Here is a 24,414-nt window from a genome sequence, read left to right on the forward strand (position 1 = left end):
ACTTCCTGTGCAGGTTTACAGTCACAATTGTGAGGCTCTGTGAACGCTAGCATCTACGATATAGATGTGCGGAGTCTCTGTTTAAACCTGCAAGCTTGTTGTCTGAAAGAAGTGAATGGGGAAAAAGCCAAAAGGATATGAAATAAACATAAAAATGCTTTAATCTTTAAAGAAATAATCTAGAATTCAAGTTGCAGTGGGAAGTGTAATCATTCACTGGCTTTAGGATGTCTTCTTTAGTTCTTAAGTTAAAGATAACTCGAATTTTTAAAAAGGCAGCTATCAGTAAAATAAGATTGGCCATTGAGAAGATTGTTTACCAGAGGAACACCAGGCCACAACTGAGTATATCATCAATTTATTGCAAATAATCCTGACAACCAATCTTATGAGTTTTGGAGGGGGGTGGGTGGGCAAAACAGAAGAAGATGAACTGTTAACTCCCTGTAGCACTGCTGCAACATAATGTGCCATTTTTATTACAATTGTCACCTTGGATCTAGTACATTATTAGTACAATACTGCACAGATGTCAAGTAAAACAAGATTTCTGAGTTGCTTGTTACAAAAAAACCCCCAAAAACCTTACATGAAATTCTTATCAGTGTTGCTGAACCACAGCTCAACCAACAGGGACCAAGTTTAAAACCCTAAAAAAAAAACAAAAAAAAAAAAAACGTGGGTCCCTCTCTGTGCGAATACACAATTTTTCTTTATTTTGCTGCATGGGGGGGGGGGGGGGGGGGGGGAAACAAACAAACATACAAACACACACACACACACACACACACACACACACACACATCATGGGTAAGGTTTAGCTTTTGATGTGCATCACAAACCTCACCACAAAATAATGTATAACATTCACTTTGCTTTCAACTGCCTTGAATGTGTCAACTATAGCAAAGGTTAACTCTGCCGAGAGCTAACCCAGGCTGACATTCAAAACATCCTCAGGGCGGATTAAAGAAATAACAATCTCGGGTTCAAAGCGGTCAAACTGATCAGATAAATTAAAAACAAACCATGGAGACGTCTGCATTCGAATGAGCACAGAACTATGTCATAGATCATGCTTATAGAGAAAACCCAACGTCTTGAAAAGGGCTGAACCACACTTTAGATTTCAGTACAGTTAGATCTATCAGGCTCACTACAGGTCATCCTAGATTGAAATCTCTCTCACGCTCACACACACCCCTGTACAACTCTGAATCTGAAAGACGATGACGAGCAGGCATGTTTATGGGGCATCTCACATATAACCACAAAACAGACTAAGAATCAGATGACGCATCAATGCTTTATCAGGTAAGTATACCAAACTATGTAACGCTATCTGTAATACAGCCATGTAGCAAATGTTTCGTTGAAGTCGGTAAAACTAACTATCGTGACATGTCAAAAACACTGCTCAACAAACATTAGCATGATTTCCATCCTTTCAGTATCACCTGGGTGAAAATGTTATTCACTATCCAAGATACAGCCCAACTAAATTTCAAACCTGAGCCATACAAGTCTAACAATCCTACATTAGCACAAATAAACCCTAATGCCATTCGCAGCCCTGGGTAATTCCCCTAATTGTCAACAGACTGAAAATTTAGACGTCGAATCACAAATTGTACAGGATCAAACCGCAGAAACAGGAGAAGACTGTAGGTTAAAGCGATGTGCCTTTCTAATTTTTAAATGAATGACCTTCATGGCTTTTTGAAGACGTGGTTCCTTTTTATGACGAGGCACAGAAGAGGGAGTCGAAATCAGAGGTGATGAGGTGACCTCCCAAGTGGAATTCTGCCTTCAATCTTTCACTTGGGATCCACAATCCGCCACAAAGCGACCAGTGATTCTTACTGCAATCTACAAAGTGAATACATTTCAAGGTTTTCTAGGTAGTCCGTCTGCCGCGTTAGCCTCCGTGAGCAACACTAAGTCAGTGTTTTTGGGTTAACACTGAATTTTCATGAGGCTACAGAGAGGTGTCTTTTTACTGTACAAGGTATACGCTGTACAAAAAAAAAAAAAAAAAAAAAAAAAAAAGATTAAAAAACAAACCAAGCGCGCTGACCACCCCCCAACTGGGGGAAAAAATGGCAAGAAATTAAAGTAGAGAAAGGAATAAAAATAAAAAATAAAATAAAAAAAACACAGAAGTGTCAAAACTCAAAAATGTGACTGCAATTCCTTTCCACGCATCATAGATGGACATCTTCACCCTCCACAGTGAATAACACAAGGTGTGTTCCTTTGTTTGATTTTAAAGTTAGGAACTCAGATCTGTACAGTTTAGTTATCATGTACAGGGCTCGTATTTCGTAATCCAAAAAGAGACTCTTGTAAGCAGACAGTCCACTCGACACCACCGGGGTTACGTACCAGTCAGACCAACATGGAGAGCATGCATCGGAGCAAATCCAGAGTAACAGTGGAATGTGAGGAAGACTGATACAACACTAACCTCAACAGGGAGGGGGACAAATTACTTTTAAATTTCACTCAGATCCACTCAGTAACCATATGACCATTTTTGTTGCTTTTTTACTGAGATTAAAACAGACTTTAGTGCTGTTCCTTTTAAAAAATATTTATATAGTCAGAAAAGTTCCTTAGGACCAATAACACTACTAGAAATGTGTTTCAAAAAACACATATACAGCTGATTGTAATACAGAGACCTCCCTTCACAATGACACAGTCTGGTGCTTGTGTGTTTGAGGTGACTCCTGATGTGGAGTGTAAAATGCATATGCACGGTCAGATGGTTAAAGTGTAGCTCTGGTCTATTTTTAGTTCCCAAAATACCAAGAGAGTCTGACCAGAATGCCCACAAAAGAAAACCTATATTAGAGCTACCTTCTGTCTTCACTGCCTGTGTGCACTGACCTTACATGTACAGTTTGTGCAGCTAGCATACATTGTACAAAACAGATCTTTAGTATTGTTGCTTATAATGCATTATGTTGGATTCTCAAATTAAACAAGTAGTTTCACACAGTGAGGACATTACATGAAAAGGCTGCTCTAAATGCTCGCTTTGATACGTTTTTGTTTTCCTACTCTTGGCTCTGCATGATGTACACGGCTCTGGCTAGAAGCACAAGAGGCCTGCTGTTTATCATGGGCAGCCAATCATAAGGAGACTGACTTAAAGGGAGAGCAGCTAAAACAGGTCAGCAAACATATACAGGCAGCTGCAGGTCAACAGAGTAACAAAGAGAAATGCAAGAGTAATGTAACAGTCCATGTAGAATCTGAACTGAATGATAAAAAAAAAAAATCCAAAACTATTTCATATTCTCATAATATGTTTTAAGAGATATGCTTAAGAGGTATTCCAGGTTGATTTGTTAGCGTCTATTGGCACTGCACTTCATATAAAATGTGCTCGGACACTTGTGTGTCAGTGTGTGCATTTAAAAAACAAAACAAACCCCCCCAAATATGTGGTGATGTACACCAGAGAGGGCAAGTAAGACCTAACCTGATCTGATGGGGACCAACTAACAAAAATGGTCAGAGTCAACTGGTATTATGGGAAAAGAAAGGAAATTATATGTCACTGAGGTCAAAAGGGAAGTTTTATGAAGTGGATTTGTGTAGAGAAATCAGATGTTCACATGGAAGCTTCTTAGATGACGCACCACACAAATGAGCAGACTGACAGGCAGAGAACGTGGATGCGTGTGAGGAGAAACAGCTACAGAATGGGAGGGGAGGTCAAACACACCAAAGGCTATATATCCATAAAAATCCTTGTTTAGTAGTAATAATAATAATAATAATAAAAAATCAACTTGTTTAAATATGAATATTATAAGTCTGCTTTCTCATGGTTAGGAAATCAAATATAGTCTCTGTGGGGGTTGGGGGGCAGGGGGCAGGATGGGGGAACCCTCCTATTACTACAACTCCATGTCCTGGGCCTCGTCTTCTGAGAAGTCAGACATGGAGCTTTCAGATGAAGAGTCGCCTGCCCCCTCTTCCTGCTCCTTCAGAGCCTCCTCTGTTGCATATTTCTGAATGTACTCTGTGGAAGAAATAGAGAAAACAGATTTAAAAGGTGAGCTGGCTGGTCTGCAGTAAAAAGGAAAATACCTCCTGAAAGGAAAATACTTCTACAAATTTATATTCTGCTGGATACAAAAAAAAAATGGATTGCTGCAGGTAGCATATTTTCATTGGGTTGAACCTTTGATTTTCTGCTTGTACTCCTCTGGCCGATGAAGGTACATAGCAGCTGCATCTCCGTTCAGGGGATCAATGGGGTTTGGGTAGGCCAGCAGCTGGGGCAGGAACGACTCAAAGATGTTGGTCAAATCTGAAAAACAAAAAACAAAAGGAAACATTATCTCTTTACCCAGGGAAAGAAATTAGTTCTTTCTAGTAACTTAGCAACTATTTTGGTAATGCATCAAGCCAGTTGTTTGAAGAGATGTTTCAAGCCGCTCTGAATGGATGGGGTGAGAGCATCATAGCTTTACATGCAGTTTTATTTACTGGTTAGAACTGAAGTTCTAGAGTCACCAGGAAAACCTGATTTAAAAAAATGGATTAGAATTATTAGAATTTTGTTTTCCTTTCCAAGTTACAGATCTATCATTCATGTTTAAAGTTACATAACACTGCAGCTTCATTAATCCACACTGCCAACATAATCTGGTTTATCCCAACAAAGCCCTTGGAAAAAAAAAATGCTAATTCACATTAGATATGGTAAACCAAGAAACACAGAAGTACACTTACCTACATTTTTACTGTAATAATGATTCGAGATGCCTGGTCTGATGCTCTAATGTGCGCATGCATTAATTCAACAATCCAGAGGTTTGTGTGTTTCACAGTTTGGCTGTTGACTGGCTATTAAGAACCCTCCAATACTCTCATTGTGCATGTCTCCCCACTGGATACTCTACCATTGCCTTGGAAAGTGGACTGCCGAAACTCCAGATTGACAGTTTTAAGGTTTGCCCCCAAAGCATGTAACCTTATAAAGCTCTCCGATATGAACTGCTGTTCATTTAATGGCTGTTATTTTAGGGCAACTCGTAAATGTAACCTCTAATCTGAATAAACCTGATAAAGAAATGTCATTCCGTTATGTGCCCAATAAAAATCTGGGTGCTCTTGTTGAGTTACCATATCATAGCTTAGTTTAGCTTAATTTAAAAAGGGTCAGTTGGGAATTAACTCACACAGGAAGAAACAAATAAAAGCAAAACAAAAACAAAAAAACACCGCTTTTCACTAGGTCTCAGCTAGTTCTCTCAGAGCTGAGGGAGAGTCCAAAACCTGAGATGACACTTTCATCTCCTAGGTGTCACTGTTGGGTCCATTTATGTAAGGAAAGCAAACACTCCCCCAGTTCTTTTCCACTGTTTTTGGTGTTTACAAGATTAAATCAAAAGCTTTTGCTCCCTCTTCCTTTGTATAGGCTCATTACACAATGCTTGGCTGACTGGCCTATTCCTGTCATTTGGCTCATTTCTGTGTGGTTTGTTTTGTTGTTGTTGTTTTGTTTTTTTAAAACATCCGACACAACAAAACCTACAGTAATCCACACAAATACAACATTCGCTGGAAAATAATTAAGACCGAATGAATTCTCAGTTCATTTTTATTGGTTCTGTAAATAGCATTTAGGGTTTCAGTATTCTCCTGAGTAGGAACATGAGCTAAAATAAATACCAAGGGATGCCGGAGCATCTGCTAGGTATATTACTCTAAAGTCATTTATACTACTCAACAGCTATTTTAACCCTGTGAAGTGGATATTATGGGAAATTAATGGGGAATTTTACTGAGAGAAGGGCACGGGGACGTCAGGGAAGCAGGGAGACCAGCAACAGTGAGGGAAAGTAACTGAGTATAATTGCTCCCATCAAGTATATGTGGGCATGTCTTCCACAGCTGACAGATAATAACTCACTCCTGTGGAAGGTGACTGTTTTCTGACCTTGCTGGTTGAGAGTATTACCTAGTTAGTGCTCACTTTTCCCCACAGTAAGTAGATTAAAGAGCAACAGTACACCATTTGCTAAAGAGAAGCTGCCAGTATTTATTTTGTGCAGATGGCACTGTGTCAAGTTCTTCACACTTAATCACACGACCCTCAGAGAGGGAACTCAATACAGACACAGAGCGTAGTCACTCACCATAAAGGGCTGTCCATGTCTGGTTGATGACATCTAAGCACACCGTTCCTGATCTGGGAAACAGAGAGGGAAAAGAGAGTTATAGGTTAAAAGGCTGAAGACAGGCAAGGAGGAATCTGTGTATGTTGCTACGCAGAGTTTTTCTTTTTTCTACAAAAGGGCCATCCTGTTTTGAAAATGTCTTCACGTTTGTTAAGAGAAATGCAAAATTAGATGCAACAGGTGTACTTCCCAGCAGCTTTTGAGCAAACTGTGGCCATTCAGCTGTATATTTCCTGTCAATTCTGAAAGTTGTGAAATATCATGTGACCAGAACGGCCTGCCCCTACTAAATATATAACTAAAACCAAGTTGCTGTGTAAGTTAATGTCAAGTTTCAGTAATTTAAGCTTTAGGTTGTTATTGTTGACATATTCCTAGCCACGGATCAACAGTTATATAAATGCACTTATTACACACCTTACCCACTGGCTAATGAAATGTTTCTATTAAACCTGCCATCATTTGCTGGTGAGAACAGCCTAGATGCCCTGCTATTTTTGGTATTTGAAACGCTACACTGTCACATATGGGGAGGAGGCACAAGTTTTTCCTGCTCACCTTTATGGACTGTGCAGTGGATTTATGGACTCAGAAAAGAGCTTGACCGAGCAGGTACAAATGTACTTACCGACATAAGAAAAACAAAAGAAAAACACAGCAATTCTGAATTTTTTGGTCAATGTTAAGTTTGGTCAATATTTTTCTGCTTCTCTTTTTGGTTTGTTTTTTGCCATCATTTTCTGGTGCCCAAAGATTACTGGAAATCACAGTGAAACAGTATTACTGGTACTTATATGGTGCTTTTCTTCTTTATTTGACCACTCAAAGCTAGTCCAATCCACTGTTCATCTTTGTACAAGCGCTTTGAACCTAATGTTCACACACTCGCACTCTTATAGGTGCGCCTTGGGGCAACTCACAGTTGTACAGTGTCTTGCTAAACGATACTTCGACATGCACACTAGAGGAGCCGGGGATTGAACTTTTTCAAAACAATGAAAATAGAAGAAGACTTGACAACATACAAATATGAATTCTTGATCTTCAATACTTGCATTAATAGTCTGAAATGGTGCAGCGTACATGACTGAAATCAACTTACGCTTCATCAATGTTGGGATGAAAAATCTTGTTCATGAATCCTGAAAAAGACATGAAATAAGTTAGGACAGTGCTAAAAACTAAAATTAAGATGAATAAGTCTGGATGTAAAGTAGAGTTAGAGTTCGTACCTATTGATGGTGATTTGAATGGGTATTTATCAGGAAGATCTACTCGCACTTTCCACACACCTCCCTCATACGGTGCTGTACATAAGGAGGGGACACAGAATACATAACAAAAGAACAAAGCTGAGTGCAGACGACAGACTTTTATTCGCCTCAACATCATCTTCCATCCTTCGTGTATTTAAATGGATTTAAAAACAGTGTTATAATCAATTTTCTCAGCTACACATGAGCTTCCCTCATCACGTATCTGTCATTTTATGCAGTAATGCACTTCAGCCCAGGAGAAATCTTTACTTCCAAATCACTTCAAATAATATGCTGACATCAAAGAGGAAGCGACTCGGATTTTGCGGGGGTGTTTGGTGCTTGCCCAGAATAGCTGTGTGTAACACGACCCTCGTGTGCTGTGCTGAAACTGAGAAGCACATACATGACAGATAACGCACATGATGGTTGAGCAGCAATGGGGACAACAGTTCCCCTTTATTTGGCATTGTTTCGAGGCAACATAAACAGGGTCAAACACACACTTCCCCTCTTTGCTGATGCGTAAGTGACAGTGGTTTTAGTGTGACAGATGTTACAAGTAGCATATGAAAGAAGTATTTCCTGCTGATGAGGCCACACTCCTCATCCAAATTCCCCTCAAGCCTGTTCAAGCCTGGCTCCTTTCCGTTTTACACTTTGTGGCCTCAGCTCTAGTTTTGCGTTTTTTGCCTGCTGTGAAAAAGCTCTTTAAGTCTAAACAAAGAGACTGACTGATACTCCTGCAGTGGCTGCTCTCACAACCACATTTACTGTCACTTCATGCTCTGTAAATCAATCTTAACATCTCATTTGTTTTTATGGCGATGGCACTCATGTTAATAGCTGGTTTAAAATACATTAAAATGCTTGCTTAATAGTACTGCATTCAAGTAAAAAAAAAAGGTACCCTGGATAACCCCTTAATTATTTTAGAACATGTTACTGAATAAGGTCTCAGCAGCAATATTCAAAATGTCTGTGGAATGAAAAAAAACAAACAAACAAAAAAACTGAAAGGAGAAAATCTTACTTCCTTGTGGTCCAAAAAACTTCACTACAAATTCATTGAGTCCACTGAGGATGGTGACTTCATGCTTGCTCTCGATGCTGTAGGACAGTTAAGGAGAATTGCTTCACGAAAAGCATACACATAAACAAACAAAGAACTGCAGGACTGATTCTTTCGTTTGGCTTCTGTAGAAACAGTCAGTGAGCTGTGGTTGCTTCCTGTATCATCACATATTTTCCTGCATGGTAGACAAGTGCACAAGAACAACCTGACCGGTTTCCTCTCTCCTACCTGACAGGATTGTCTGTATCACTGTGAATTATGAAGACTAAAAAGAGGAACGACAGCTTTTGACAAATGATAATAATTTTATTGTTTTAATCCATAATCCTGGAGAGGCGTTATCTATGGCAACTAATAGCTCAATGCCATGCCCCTCGGGACACTAAATTAACATCAGGATGCTGACTAAAGTGTTCACCCATCCTTCATCTGCTAACTATTTCAAGTGTCTTTTCCATGTGTCACTCTCCATGAGCACCTTGGCTTTCTAGAACTTGATATTACCACACATACTTCTGACAAAACAGTACTCACTGTACGCATGTGTACAAACTGAAATGCTAATTTTAGTCACTTCTCACAGTTGTAACTGATGGAGCCGACAGCCCAAGAGTCCAAAATATACAGTTAATACTGGTAATATCAGAAAAGGAGGTTTCTATAGTGTCATATATAGCTGAAAAAACTACATATATTGTTGAGCATTATTGGTGCCTTCATAGATGTGAAAGCTACCCATGTGAGCTGCACTAATGCTCCCAGGGAGTCTTTCATACAGTGGTGAAAACCTCCATGGGATGCTTTTTATACCCAGTCATGTCACTAATGAGCCCAATTAGCTATGAGATGTTTGAGATAAGATGTATTTTTAGCATTCGAACTCAATGTTTTCAACCTAAACTTGTTTCTGGGATTAAACTCAAACAATTTGTAATATGTGTTGTCTGAAGTTTCATTTACAAATATTTGCAAAAACAATGATTTCCTGTTTTTACCATGAGCCAGGTTTTTGTTTGTTTTCGTTTTTTAAAAGAAAGGTGTTAGTAAAGAAAAACAGCCTGTGTTTTCATGTGCTACTCCAGTCATAGCTATAATTATAACATAAATAAAGTTTTTAAAAAAAGAAGAAAAAGAAGAAGAAATAGTCATTATCACACTAAGCATTCCGGATCACTGCTGTTTTTACAAAACCAAAAAGAAATCACTTTGCCTAAATGTGACCAAAGGAGATCATAATAAAAACACGAATCACCGTTTTCCACAGCGAACAGAAGCAGCTGTCTTGTTGATCCTGATTTAGTGTGGATCTAATTAGCAGCATCACTGACCCCAAAGGGTTAAATCAAACTGAAGGTTATTTTAAGTTCTGCTAGAGACTGCTAGGAGCATACTGAATCCCTGGCTTCAACAAGGAAATGTGTCTATTTCAGACAGAAGAGGAACCTCTGTTCTGACTCGCACTGGAGTCAAGTAAGCATTATGAGGGTATCTGATGCAAAATCCAAGGCGAACTAAATAGTCATCTAAAAGGTCACTAGGAAAACATAAACAAGCCCAGTGCCTAAAGAAACAACTCCTGCATCATATTTCAGTGCTCACACTTGCATAATTCCTCATTTTATTCTAGTTCTGCTCTTTATCTAAAAGGACATTTACACATCTAAAAGCTATATAAGATAAGGCAGCAGTGACAAGGAACAGGACGATACAGACTGTGTGTGTTGTGGTATGGAACAGAAACCGTGAGGTGTGGTGGGTGATAAGCGAATTATGGGGCTAAAACAACAGTAACTACACTGTACACTGACTGAAACTAGCCAGTCTAACTAGGAAGGCAGCGAAAAATCGACCCTGCTATATGATGTCACACTTACCTAAATTACAACAAAATAGAAATGCAAATGTAAGGGTCCTGATGACCTATAAATATTAAACTGTTGAGTACGTTTAATATCTCATAGAGTAAGATAATGCTAACAGACACCACTGACATGTAACTTGCTTTCATCCAACTAAAATCTATCAGTTTTCATCTAATAAGGAAACAGCAGTCACATGTAGCCACAGATTCACCCAGTTTCAGCATCTGTCAGCAGCAGCTTCACCCAGACCAAGCTGGATTTGAATTTCAATGACTGTGGTTATAATTTCTATTGGAAAATTAAAAGAAAAATAATATGATTCACATGAATGCAATATGAATTCCAGCTTTTTAATTTAGGCTAAAAAGGCTAACGTGTAGAGTGCACTTGACCCACTGACTGATTCAGTTAACCTAAAGATGAAGGAAAGAAGAATCTCAAAGAAGAATCTCTCTCAGACACAAGCTCAAAACTAATATCACTTTGATGTGATTCTTTCCATCTGTCTGGTCTAACCCAATAGCCTTTTCTACCCAATAAATAGCTATAGGTCTCTGTTGACAACGTTCTCACACGACAGAAAAGGAGTTTGGCATGTCTGTAAGAACAGAGGGAAGTTGTAAATTCCCCAACTGTTTGATGGATTGAGATGGAATGTGAAAAACACAGCCAACCAACTTACTAGCTTAACTGAGCTCAACTCTAGATTTGTTTTTGTTTTTGGTTTGTTGAAGTTGACTGTGTTCAGATTTGGCAAATAAGTTGAATAAACAATGTCAACAAGCGCAGAAACACTGAGGAAATAGAACCTCTGCAAAATTTACATGTGTATCCCTTTAAGAACATGTGACTGATTTGGGTGCATTTAGTTGTAACATGAGATACTTTGTATCTTTAACATCTTGAAAACATGGTAAAACACACTTGGATCACAAAAGGCTCTAAAGGTATAAGCATGCAGTGTAAAAGTGCAACACACTTAAATGTTGCACCTCATCTTAAAAGGTTATAATATGAAGTGCTAAAATAAATAAGCTGATAAAAGGGGAACTAAAATATAACTAAATAATTTGTCACCCAGCATGGGTAAACCCAAATACCCAAACAGAATTAATGGAAAAAGGACAATTAACTACAGAGTTATATCATTACTTATCCCACCCCCACGCAAAGATTGCCTGTCCAACCCTTCACCTTGGATTTATATAGTTAAAATCACGTAAACAGGTAAGTCAATAAATATAATCCAACACATGGAGCCCAATCAAGCTAGGAGAACATACATAAATCCACACAGATCACAGAAAGCCTTGAACTGTAACCTAAATTCCTTCACTACCAGTCACTACCAGACTTTATTATAAGGATATACTGACTTCAACATGCCAGCTCACTCTTTAATAACAGTGTTAGACATGAAAAAAGTAATTAAAAAAAAAAAAAAAGGTACAAAAGAGCTCCTCTCAGACTAACAATTACCTTGTTACTCCAGGACTAAGGTCAATGTTGTCCTGATATTTCTTCTGTAGCCTATAAATCACATTTTAAATACTTAGATGTAAAAATATGCAGTAAACAGCATTTGCAGTTGTGGTCTAGACATGTCTTGTTTTCTTTCTGGTCCATTCAGGCCTCTATCCCTGCCTGACCCAGGATCAAAATATCCCCTCGCAACCAGCCTCGTTCCAAGTACAGAAAACAAACACGACGGAGAATCATAAACAGCATGCTGTCAAACAATGTGGCGTCAAATATGCTCAAACATTTTGCTCTTGGAGACAGCAGTTGTTGATCTAGTGATGGGAGGTACTGGCTATTTTCCAAGCATGTTCCTGTCTCTTGCCATTTTTGAACAGCAGGGGTCGAGGAAAAGCCAATTCCATTCATCTGATCCAATTCATGTATTGCATCAAAGGACAATGACGTGCAATCAAATCAAACGATCAAACTGACTGCACAGGTCAGTTATTTATACTTTTGCCTGAAACTACCAAGATTTCAGCCTTAATTACATAAACTGTGACTTGAGCTTCATCCAAGTCAGAATTATAAATCACATGCAATCTGACTAAGCTAATAACATGCACACTGTTTTACCTTCCACGTCATCAACATGCCAGGCTAGAAAAAGTATGCAATCTTCTGCACCAACAACTCGACCACAAGCACAAACGAGAGTCTGAGAGTTTGGAAGTTTAGATGTACCCTTACCTGTAAATGAATGGCATATAAAACCTGCTATTGGAGATTGAAAGACTAAAGCAGCAGCAAGTCTAAAGACTTGGGTGTTCATCAATCTATAACAACATTTTCTAGAACAACCCCCCTCCCCCATAAGACTGAAAAATATTTTCTACCTGGGATGTTGCTTCAAGTCCTAATTTTACACCATACAATCACACTAATGATTTCCATCCACCATTTGTTCTGCCTGTCATATGGACAGCTAGCCATTGTAGCTGCTAGCAATGCTCGGTTGAGTCATTTTATTATTGCGTCACAGATCAACAGGTGCACGTATCTCTACCTGTGTAGCCTGGTGTGTGTTTTTGTCTCAAGAGCAGAAACATGTAGCAGACGCAGTTTTCTTGCATATTTGGTAAAGCGCTGTGCTTTCTTGGAGGATGTTGGAGGATGTTGAAGGTGGTCTCTTTTAGATGTTAAATCTTTGATGGAGGCTAACATATACAGTGGTGTGAAAAAGTGTTTGCCTCCTTCCTGATTTCTTAGTGTTTTGCATATTTGTCACACTTGCATGTTTCAGATCATCAAACTAATTTTAACATTAGTTTGATGTTAAAATTAGTTTGAAAACAACATACAAAATGCAGTTTTTAAATGATGGTTTCATTGATAAAGGCGAAAAGAAACACATCATGCAATGATCTAAAGAAGCACCTGAGAAACAAGGTCACTGACACCTATCAGTCTGGAAAGGGTTACAAAGCCATATCTAAGGCTTTGGGACTCCAGTGAACCACGGTGAGAGCCATTATACCAGGGGTGGGCAACTCTAGGCCTCGAGGCTCAGTGTCCTGCAGGTTTTAGATGTGTCCTTTAGGGCTGCCACAAACGATTATTTTGATAGTCGACTAGTCACCAATTAATTTTGCGATTAGTCGACTAATCAGATCATGCATCCATTGGACGTAAAACGTACAGCTTATTGCACCAGCACGCATCTGCTCTTATATAACTATCATTAGCTTACAGCTTTAAGTGTTTAAGGTATGTGCTAACTAAAAATAAAGACAAGATGATAGTTTATTAAATTTTAATGAAATTTGCAGATTGTTTCAGTGAAGTTTAATAAACTCCTTGCTATCTAAAATTTAACAGGACACCGGAGTATATTCTCGAGCATCTCACACTTCTGATAATCAGTTGTCTGCTTGACGTTTATTCAGCTGTGTAAAAACTATAACTTTAATCTCAACCACACCGATTTACTTAGGAACAAATAAAATACTAAAAAAAAGCCACACAATAACATTTTTAAGTTATCTAAGTGACTTATATATGTTTAACTTGAGTAGCAAAAGACAGCGGTGGGTTTGAAAACGATTTGCCGGGAGTCCGGTGTTCTCACGGGCTCTAGTGAGCCTTGCCCCCGGCTAGCTATCGTGCTAGTGGGTAACAGACGTCTCCGAAAACGTCGGAGCGCTTTTAAAAATATGTGCCGTCTTGATAAACTGAACAGATATTTGAGGTTTACACAGCTACATTATCGCCTGAACATATGTTAAATGTTTATTTTGTGACCCAGAAAGAATAATAAGAGTAACATTAACACTAACTAGCTGCCGCCATTGTTGGAAACTGAGCTGGGCTGCGCTATGAATTCTGGGACACAGCTTCTTCTTCGGGGTTTAACGGCAGCTGACATCCTTGTACATGCAGTGCTGCCATCTTCTGTTTCAGTCCGTTATTACACTCTTAAATCCTACTACTTATTCCTGCGTCTTTTGTGATCTTACAAAGCTTCAAACGACGTGTCGACTATTAAATCAGTCGTCGACGATTTTGATAGTCGACGTAATCGTGACTAGTCGACTAATCGTGGCAGCCCTAGTGTCCTTGATCCAACATAGCCGATTCAAATGGCTAAATTACCTCCTCAACATGTCTTGACGTTTTCCAGAGGCCTGGTAATGAACTAACCATTTGATTCAAGTGTGTTGACCCAGGGTGAGATCTAAAACCTGCCCTCGAGACCTGGAGTTGCCCACCACTGCATTATACACAAATGCAGAAGACTTGGAACAGTGGTGAAGCTTCCCTGGAGTCAACATCTCATCCAGGAGGTCACAAAAGACCCCAGAACAACATCCGAAGAACCGCGGGCTTCTCTTGCTTCAGTTAAGATCAGTGTTCAGGACTCCACCATAAAAAAGAGACTGGGCAAAAATGGCTGCATGGCAGAGGTTCAAGACAAAAAGCACTGACCAAAAAGAACATAAAGGTTCATCTCAGTTTTGCCAGACAACGTCTTGATGATCCTCAAGACTTTTGAGGATCATCAATATAAAAAATATAAAAATATTCTCTGGACTGACGAGACAAAAGTTGAACTTTTTGGAAGGTGCATGTCCCCTTACATCTGGCGTAAAAGTAACACAGCATTTCAGAAAATCATCACCATCATCATCATCATCATCATACCAACAGCAAAATACAGTGGTGGTAGTGTGATGGTCTGGTGTGATGACCCAGAAGACCTGCTGTGGTAAATGGAACCTGAATTCTGCTGTATACCAAAACATCCTGAAGGAAAATGTCCGGCTATCTGTTTCTGACCTCAAGCTGAAGTGGACTTTTGGTTCTGATCCAAAACACACCAGCAATTCCACCTCTGAATAGCTTAAGAAAAACAAAAAACAAATTGAAGACTTTGGAGTGGTCCAGACAAAGTTTTGACTTGAAGCTGATTGAGATGCTGTGGCATGACCTTAAAAAGGCAGTTCGGGCTCAAAAACCCTAAAATGTGGCTGAATTACAACAATTCTGCACAGACCAGTAGGATAAATTTCCTCCATAGCGCTGAAAAAGATAGCAGCTATAGTGGCCCAACCAGTTATTAGATTTAGGGGTCATTTTTTCACACAGGGCCATGTAGGCCCCCCCCCCCTTAATACTTTAAATGTGACAAACAGTTAAAACAGAAAATCAGGAAGGGGCAAACACCTTTTCACACCACTGTAGCCCTTGCTCTCAGACATGTCCAGGCTCATCCAGCTGTTGTGCATACAAGGAAACCTAACATGGCAATGCTATAGCGATATTACACCTTTATATAACTTCAAAATTTAGACTGGTATTACCACGAAGGATATGACACAGCACTAGAAGAAATGAATGATTGTCCTAAAATTCCTCCTTATCATTAGGTAAGAATCAGACTTTGGAATGTGGTAAAAATTATAGAAAATTGTTGAAGTGAAAGGTTCAGAGGCAAGATGTAAAGTAGTGAAGTGAAAGATATCAAGCTACAAATTCCTTTTTCAATGAAAAACTTACAACTTAGAAAGAGAGTACCATATTTATATTTCTTTGTTTGGAGATGAGGAACTCTAAGAAAGTCATCTCTATTTTACTTTCACTCCCTCACACACAGACTGTAGCAAAAAATATACAATCAAAGGCCTTGGAGATGAAAGGCAGGAAATATAGCAGCTGCCCTCAGGGTGTACGCAATAGGTAGGCTTCCTACACAGAGAGACAAATATAAACGACCAAAAGAAACACACATTCACACCCATTAACCACTAGATGTAGAAAACTATTATTTCTATGACTACAAGCTGCAATTTGCAGAAAAACAGACAAAAACACAAACAGACAACAAAGTCAATGTGACCAACAAGACTGTTCCTCCTGTTTAAAAATGGATTGAGAGACATGAATTATGCATGTGAGCATGTGAGACCATGAGTGTTTACTTCTTTGAAAATCTCTGCCAGCATACAACTTTATCTGTACATGTGGATTGTTCCTGCTAAAGTCCAATCCTGTGTTTAAATCTGGATGTGTTTGTGCATTCAACTTTGTATGTATTACTGCACCGCGGCGAGCCGAGCAAGATTACTGTGTGACCTCCACTACACTCTGCTGCCTGAAAACAGAGGCAGCTACTGTAGCACAGCAACCATCCTGCCAATGCAGGCAGAGCAAGTGATAGGCAGGGTGTTTCTGAGAGAGAGTGATTTAATCAACTCCACACCAAACAAACACTGTTCTCCCCTTGCAGTCATCATCACAAAACCTCACTGACCTACAGTCTCCCTCTTACCCTGAAGTAAACACTTTCCCCAAGTAGGGCATTTTCCGATATTGCTAATTAAGAAAAGACAAATAAAAAAAACAAAAACAAAAAAACAAATGTAGCTTGGTGTTAATGGGGATTTGCAGCCTGAAAAAACAAAACTAAAATTAAAATACAAAACAAACAACAACAAAAAAAAAAACCCAAAAACTAAACCCCAGCTCATCGACTCTGTAGACAGATAATCCTGTGAATACATGGTCAGCTAAAGAGGAATGAAAATGAGAACGGAACCAAGCCTGCAGCTGCAATTCAACTAGTCTACAGATGGCTCAAACCCACCCTTGTATTTACAAGAGTGACACGACACAGTATCTTTCCACTCCCGTTTTATATCTAACAAGATGTAAATAATTAATCTATATAATATGTAAACTTGCCAGTTGCTTTACTGGCTCATAAAATGATATGAACTCTCCGTTAAATCGAATCCAACGCAGAGCACATTAAGTAAGAGTTCTTCAGAGTGTCTGCAAAGTAAAACAAACCAAACAAAAAAAGTCAAATCAAATATTATCATCATCATTCACTACTTAAATAATCCTATAGTGATATACACCAGAAATGCCGGCAAATATGCTTCCACGCTTGTGCACCGAGGCAGACTCTGCTCACCAGGTTACAAAGATTGCAAGGTACACGACAGGGGAACTGAAGTACACAGTGAATCAGAACAACAGCAACATCAATTAAAGAGTAAACAAAGGATTTTACTAATATGAGAATTTGATTTGCACCAAATTCATTTTGATTCAAATTGTTCCTGAAACTGTGAATGCTGTAGGTAAAAACCTCTGGTGCTACAACGTTACTGATAATTTGTTTCAAACTACATCAGTAATGTGGAAGCAGATAGGTTAGCCTTCTGCTTATTTCATGTCTTTCCAACATCTCACTAAGAATAGAAGGAATCTCTGTGTCCCTCACCTTCTCTCAGTGTCATTTTTTTTTTTTTTGCATAGTTTCTCCACTTTATTATTGGGCATTTTTAACCCCCTTTCTAGACAAATGCAGAAACCCAGAATATACTACAACAGCATTATGGCTCACTCCACCAGAGCACTTGGAAAAAAAGCCATGTTAGCTTACCTATCTCTCTCTACCTATTATGATTGATAATTATGGTAAATGAAGATGGTTGTTACTAATACAAGATGTCAAAACGTTTAGTGAACTGCATTCCTGCTATGGATCAAATATGTCACTATTTGTTAAGCTGCACACTATACTACTCTATAATTATTTTTAAATGCTAATATGTGTTTCTTGCAAGTACAGCACCTTTGGGGGGCAGCAAACATCTAGATGGTTCTGAATTTAATATTTTATATTCAAATGTTAATTTTTTTTCATGATGTAATCAGACTAAATATTCCGTCTGTGTTACTAACTGAAAAAAGGCAACCATTTAACTCATGGCCATATGGTGATCTATTTTACACTGTAAAATTTTATAGATAACACAGCTAAAAAATATATTTAAGGGGGGGGGGGGGGAATGATTAATTCACATTTAATAGGCTAAACACTGCAAAAGGTACATCTGCTCAATGGTAACAGGTTGTACCTTGGACAGGCGCAGGTCTAGTTGTGCTTCAGAAACACAAAGCAGCATTCTTTTACACCCACCACAAAATGAGCATGTTGGAAATGCTGAATGGAAATGGCTATCCTTTGCTTTTTTTTTTGTTGTTTAAATCTCAAGTGTGGTGTTATTCAGCAAAGCTGGGCTTAAGCTGTCTGTTTTAGAATCAGCTCCCGCTCCTTCTGAGACATAAAGAGTCTGAATGCTGATGGAGGACCGGTGTGTGGGGCCTGTGCAAAAGAAAATCTTGCAGCAGGCTTTACATATCAATGGACATATGCCCCCAAAGGCCTGACTCAACTGAAATCCGATTGTAAATGTCTGGTACTGTTAAGCGGCGCACTCACTGGAAGGTGGATGGGAAATAAATTAAAAATAAATATGTCTGTTTTATTTCTGCTTCAAAGATTCACGGTCTATAATTTTACACATTTAATAGGACTGCTTTCTCAAATATACACAATCATTTGCTCCTGAGAATAATAAACCTTGGGCAAACCTTTTAAACATAATACAGATTTCAAATTTCACCAGATGTAAAAGCCATCTGCACAAGACAACAACTTGCACTTGCAGTAAAATTGAAAATCTCTCTTTTTTTTTTTTACCCTTACTCATTTAGTAATAAACCGTAAATAGCCAGCTCAACATGCAAGAGTTAGCCAAATGTATTATTCACTTTGCAATGCAGATTTAATTTCCATCAGATGCAAGTCTCAATATACCAATGGCTACCTCCCAGTGTGAGAGCCGGAGGAGCTCAGAATTGAGCAGACTAAGTTCTTTGTCTTCACTGGTGAGAGATGAGAGCCCACCCACTGCAATCAAATGTGAATCCTTCAGCTGCTCCTCCTCTCAGCCCTTCACTAAATCAACAGTCTATTTACAGCAGTAGTGACAGAGTCTGTGTGTGCGCACGTGCATTTGAGCTACGTGCATGCACATACAAATGAGTTGATCATTAATGAACACAAAACTGAGCCAGTGCAAGAAAAACAATGGCCTGGATCTGAAGCAGCAGTCTAATGAGAAAATCTAATAAACAAGATGTGCTGCTTATTGTACAGAGAAAAACACAAAAAAATCAAGAGACATTTTCAGGAAATGGCTATGGTGAAATTCGCTTTAGTTAGAGAAACACGCGGGGTTAATTTTATCAACTTGACACAGATGAGAGATGAACAGCAGCAGATTAGCACAGTGAGGCAAGTATAGGGTGTGTAAGTATAGGTTGCATTTTTTTGATAAGGGCCTTTTACTTTATATGCAGGCTAATTTCGAGCAAATAAAAGCTGCAGTGGTTTTACTGCAACATTTAAACAAGTAGTTTAGTAGTCAAGTAGTTAGTTACCCCATTGTCACTCCTTTGATTTTCCACACTAAAGCACCTCTGCATGTGAGTGACAGAGCCAGGCTGAACTCCCAAATGCTAGGGGAAAAAAAAAAATCATGCGAAACAAAGAGAGGAACTTCAGTCCATCTGTTTTTCCAAGGGAACGCAGCCATGCGTGCAGGAAGCTTCGCTGTATGCACTATGGGATTAACAGTGAGGGCCTCAAACACCCTACTGTCAGCGATGCCTTGCTCCTGGACCCCCAAAACAGGACTGTCAATCAATGTGGCGCCTCCTGAATAGTAGGGGCCTCATACACAATTGACTTTGTTACCTTGCATTCATTCACAAAGTCCTAAAAACGATAAAAAGCAGGAGCTCGGTTGGATGATATGTTTTAAACACACCTGCAGTGACACAAGCAAAGTTATGCACCAAATGTAAATAAAGATAATAAAAACTATGTCAACTGACAGCATAATGCATGCAGTTCAACACCCACAAAATCTTGACAAGACTTCTATTTAACCGAATTCTAAATTCGATTCGGTTGTTTTTGTATGCTTTCAGATATTTTGCCTTTGGGGGTAATAGTATGGTGAGTAACTGAGGCAAAGGACAACTGTGCTTTACACTTTTTATACCTACAGCACATCACATTATCTTGTAACCACAATGAAAATAAAATTGAAGCAAGCAAGTTTTCTATGAACTTCTTTGTGTCAACTACTGTGTAGTTATTCCAGCCCAGTAACAAAGCATGCTGGTAGCTTATGCAACTTCCTCATCAGACCAGGGCATTCCACATTTTGCTCATGGGTTCATTGTGCCATCCATTTAATCAGTCAGGAAAGAGCATACAACTGCTGGCTCCTTCCCTACAATAAACTGCATCTAGTTAGTTCAGTCCAGCAATAATAGCACTGAGTGCAGTTTAGCTGCCCGTGACTGTGTGACATGGCCTGACACAGCAGCAGGAGGTAGAGAGGGAGGGGTGGGTCACAGGGGCTTCTCTAAATGGGAAACACAAAAGAACCTACTGCTGATGCTGTCTGGATGTCATTCTACATGGGCACAATGGGCCAAAAAAACTAAGCAGAGAGGAGATAAAGCTCAGGATTGGTATTACACTTAGCAAGAGAGGGGGGATGCTTTGGAGAGGACAATCAAAAATGTCCCATGAATCTGGACAAGTGAATAAATCAGATTGCTAAAGGTTGACTGCTGCGTAAAAAGTTACTTTTAAAAAAATAATTTAAAAAAGTCTAAAAATGTGAGCTCTCCTTGAAAACTGCAAGTTGAGAGGTGTGATGTGCAACACCTTTATCAATCTAAAAGGAGGTATATGCTAATGTTGACATCAGGTATTATGATGAATACTGGGGCAGATTCAAGCCTCTGACATCCCTCTGCGCAACTCATAGTAGACTTGACTAAAAACTGCTGGTGGCCATGCTCCAGAGAGCCCTTTCAGCAGGAACTCAAAGGTTGAAAAGTACAGCTGGGATGTCATTTTGAGGACATCAGATGTCCTAATATCCCCTCTGATAGAGCGAAATTTTATTTACAGCAGAATATACACCTCAAGTCTTTACATCTCATATTAATTACATTTTTAGCACCTAGAGAAGAGACATTTTAAAACTCTTCTCTGTTGGTTTTCCCATTTTTAATTAAATAAACAATTTTGCATTGTGTTAACCGAAAGACCAATTTTGTAACAATTACACAGATAAATTAGAATTGTCACACATAAAGATGTCCAAGTCTTATTGTTGGTCAATTATATGCCAAGCAAAAGCGAGAGAAGTCAATAATAAGAGCCTTGTTAAAATGACCTGTTTTAGCATGCACAATAGGCTTAGTGCTATGTAATTCACCTGTGCTCAAATTCCAGGAGCTTTCCACCTGAAAGTCTTTGTAAAACAACAAGACCAATAAAAAAATTCTATGCAAATAACAGCACAACTCCCTACACAATATGTGCAGTCAATCCCACACAACAGGCTGAATGTAAAGCTCTTAGAAGTGACACACTGTGCTAAGCTCCTTCAAGAACATTGTGTTCGACATCAAAATCAGCCCAACCGAGACCAAGACAGAATACCAAATGTCAAGAGGTTATGCAGATGATAGGAAATTAATGTTCATTTAATGTTTAAGAAATCCAGTCTGTCAAGAAGCGGTCAATAAATTTTGTCTCATATTGTATAGGAGGGAACAAACTAGCAGGAAGACGTATTACAGTGGAAAGTCAGTGTACACTAACACTTAATGTCTTCTCTATGAATATTTCACAGAATTGTACAAAGAGTAGTGAGTACTAGCATATAAAAGCAGGCTGCAGAGTATTGGCTGGCTTGGGACAAAGCTTAACTGAGTGGTGCTTCATGTTAAGGTCATTCTGACATTCATTTTCACGAATTCCCGCACGGCCTCCGTTCTAGATTCACAGCTCTCCGGTGGCCAAAGCAAATTAATGCACAAGGCCTCTCAGAACCTGCCTCTGTCTAAAAGCCAGTGTGAGTTTCAGGTTTTGGTTACACTAGGGGGAGATGCATTGATAGCAAGCACAGAAACAGGTTCTTATTGATAGTTTAGAAGAAGGGCCTACTAGAATCTGGAGACCTGCCCGCTCAAGATCAAATCCAACTCTTTAAGATCTACATTTAAAACACACATAGCTGTCATTCTTAACACTTGCTGACCACTAGTCTTGGATGGTATGTTTAAACACTCAGGTCACTGTACAAAACTGAGCAGGTGGTATTTAGCAAACCTGCTCTTGCCTGTCAGTGAAGTAGCTCAAGAAGGAGAGGGGTTTTACTACACTCCAATGCTTTGTGTGTGGGTGTCCACACTACAACCCTTACAACTCTTGTTCTGTCCGTTTCAGCACCCTGTCACAGTTGCTACACCTTACATATAAATGGTGTCGAGCGGGGGAAGAATAAACTTTACATAATCATCAATCACCAATCTCTTACTGCAGTAAAAAAAATAATAATAATAATACTATAAATAGTATTCAAAGAGTTATATATTATTGGTCTACAAGCAGAAATAACTCAATTAAGCCCAAGCTTGAAAACCAAAACAAGACAAACAACACACTGTCAATATTTTCATTTTAAAACTACTAGTTTGAAGCTGTTGGGGTAACTTCCCCTTGTTTTTGGTTTAATTCTGACCAGCCCACTTCTAACCCCATATTTGCAAAGCTTTTACTGCCATCCCATCAGCTGTTCTAAGTCCCTCCCTCATGTGGTTTCCGGCTAGTAACAGGCTACCCAATCATTAAGCTGGCTTCCACTGTGCTGGGACAAAAACAAAACTACTTGTTCATACTGTTCCTTCTGGAACATTGCATGGACTGGAAATCTGACGTTATGATTCACTTTTTATAACTGCTTCTGTCATCCCTGAGTGAAGCTAAACAAATGAAGCAGCGGTGAAAGAGTAAACATGGTGACGACGACTTGAAAAGCAGAACACACTAGATGCTGCCAAAAAGTTCAAACATTCCACAGTGAAAATGACTGTAGGGGACTTGACACCTGCTGTACCACGTAACAGCTGCCACACTCAGTTCCAGATCCAGTATATCCAAAACTACACGTTAACACCCATCGAAAATGAGACAAGTTAGTACTGCATGCCTTTGCCTGTTGACACTGAAGTACAGTGAGAGACACTGATCAGGTGGCCATTTTGATGCTGAAATTAACCAACTGACTAGCACGCCAGTTCAACAACGCTCGTTGCAGGTCTTCTTGTCAAGTGGTAGATGCAATAACACACATACCAAACCCTTAGTGGGGTTACAAAGCAAAGCTAGGTAGACCCAGATCGCTATACACGCAGCAATAACGCCAACGTCTTGCGACTAGAACAAAAGCAGCAGCGTTTTCAGTTGGGCTTACGTTATGTAAACAAGGTTCTGTGTAAGCGTGTGAAAGGGGCAGTTTGAGTTTGATTCCCGTCATAAAACAGAGGAGTGAACAAAGAAACCAAATTGCCACAAGGTGTTTTAGGTAGTCTACCTCTGCTACATCTGTTGGTGGTGTAGCAAAACATTTCTGTATAAGGAGAAAAACGTCGGCGTCTGTGCGGATATTGCAGTAATTTTCAGAGCTGGAGAGCAAGCTCTAGACAGCTAATGTTAGTTACAAAGAAATAATATTGCGATGAAAAAAAATGTCGGAAGGACCTGTGACCGATCTGATTAGCTAATACAGCTGTCCCGATAAGCGACTGAAGGTTCGCAGGACAGAAATAGCTAACACTTGGCTTTGCTAGCAAAATGTTGTTTACACAAAACACCAGTCATTCACTGTGGAAGCATTTTCTGCTTGAGGGGGGTTTCAAGAAAAACAAGCAGCACCAATAAAGAGTTCACTCATATAACGTTGACAAACTGTTCACCACATAGCTGACCAGACAGCGATTGAGAGACTGTTGTTTATGTTCAGAAAGGATACAGTTTCACCACATCGGTATCCATTCGCCTTTTACCCGGACTTGGAGACGACATTTTTGCTTCTTCCACCGCAGAACACCCGTGAGAAAGCTGAAAGCTAGCCCCCCGGAACGCTAGATAGTCTAGCAAACGGTACTATCCGAAAGTTAACATTTGCCTCCAGAAATGCTCGCAGCGAGACGTCTTCCCACTTCAACGTATCTCTGCCCTAATGAGTAGCTGAGCTGTCTCTAGACCTCTGCCGTTCACTGCCTCTCAACGATATGACCATGGTTCCGACACAGGGATCCCTCCGCGA

General features: G+C 39.4%; 1 protein-coding gene across 1 annotated transcript; it reads right to left on the reverse strand.

The window, feature by feature from the left end:
- Nucleotides 1-393: 393 nt before the first annotated feature.
- On the reverse strand, nucleotides 394-24,410 carry ube2h (ubiquitin-conjugating enzyme E2H (UBC8 homolog, yeast)). Its single transcript, XM_085138419.1, has 7 exons — nucleotides 24,118-24,410; nucleotides 8,493-8,569; nucleotides 7,436-7,510; nucleotides 7,306-7,345; nucleotides 6,162-6,214; nucleotides 4,199-4,327; nucleotides 394-4,036 (listed from the first exon to the last, which is right to left on the reverse strand). The coding sequence occupies exons 1-7, from the start codon at nucleotides 24,168-24,170 to the stop codon at nucleotides 3,912-3,914; spliced, it is 552 nt and encodes a 183-aa protein (XP_084994545.1). The 5' UTR covers nucleotides 24,171-24,410; the 3' UTR covers nucleotides 394-3,911.
- Between the last annotated feature and the right edge of the window lie 4 nt (nucleotides 24,411-24,414).

This window comes from Neolamprologus multifasciatus, chromosome 17, assembly GCF_963576455.1.
Source record: "Neolamprologus multifasciatus chromosome 17, fNeoMul1.2, whole genome shotgun sequence".
NCBI classification, from domain to species: domain Eukaryota; kingdom Metazoa; phylum Chordata; class Actinopteri; order Cichliformes; family Cichlidae; genus Neolamprologus; species Neolamprologus multifasciatus.

Coding starts and splice junctions, on each gene's coding strand:
- ube2h (XM_085138419.1), bottom strand. CDS start 24,170: ATGTCGTCTCCAAGTCCGGGTAAAAGGCGAATGGATACCGATGTGGTG. Junction 8,570..24,117: donor GATACCGATGTGGTGAAACT/GTATCCTTTCTG, acceptor ACTGTCCTACAG/CATCGAGAGCAAGCATGAAG. Junction 6,215..7,305: donor CATCCCAACATTGATGAAGC/GTAAGTTGATTT, acceptor TCTGTTTCCCAG/ATCAGGAACGGTGTGCTTAG.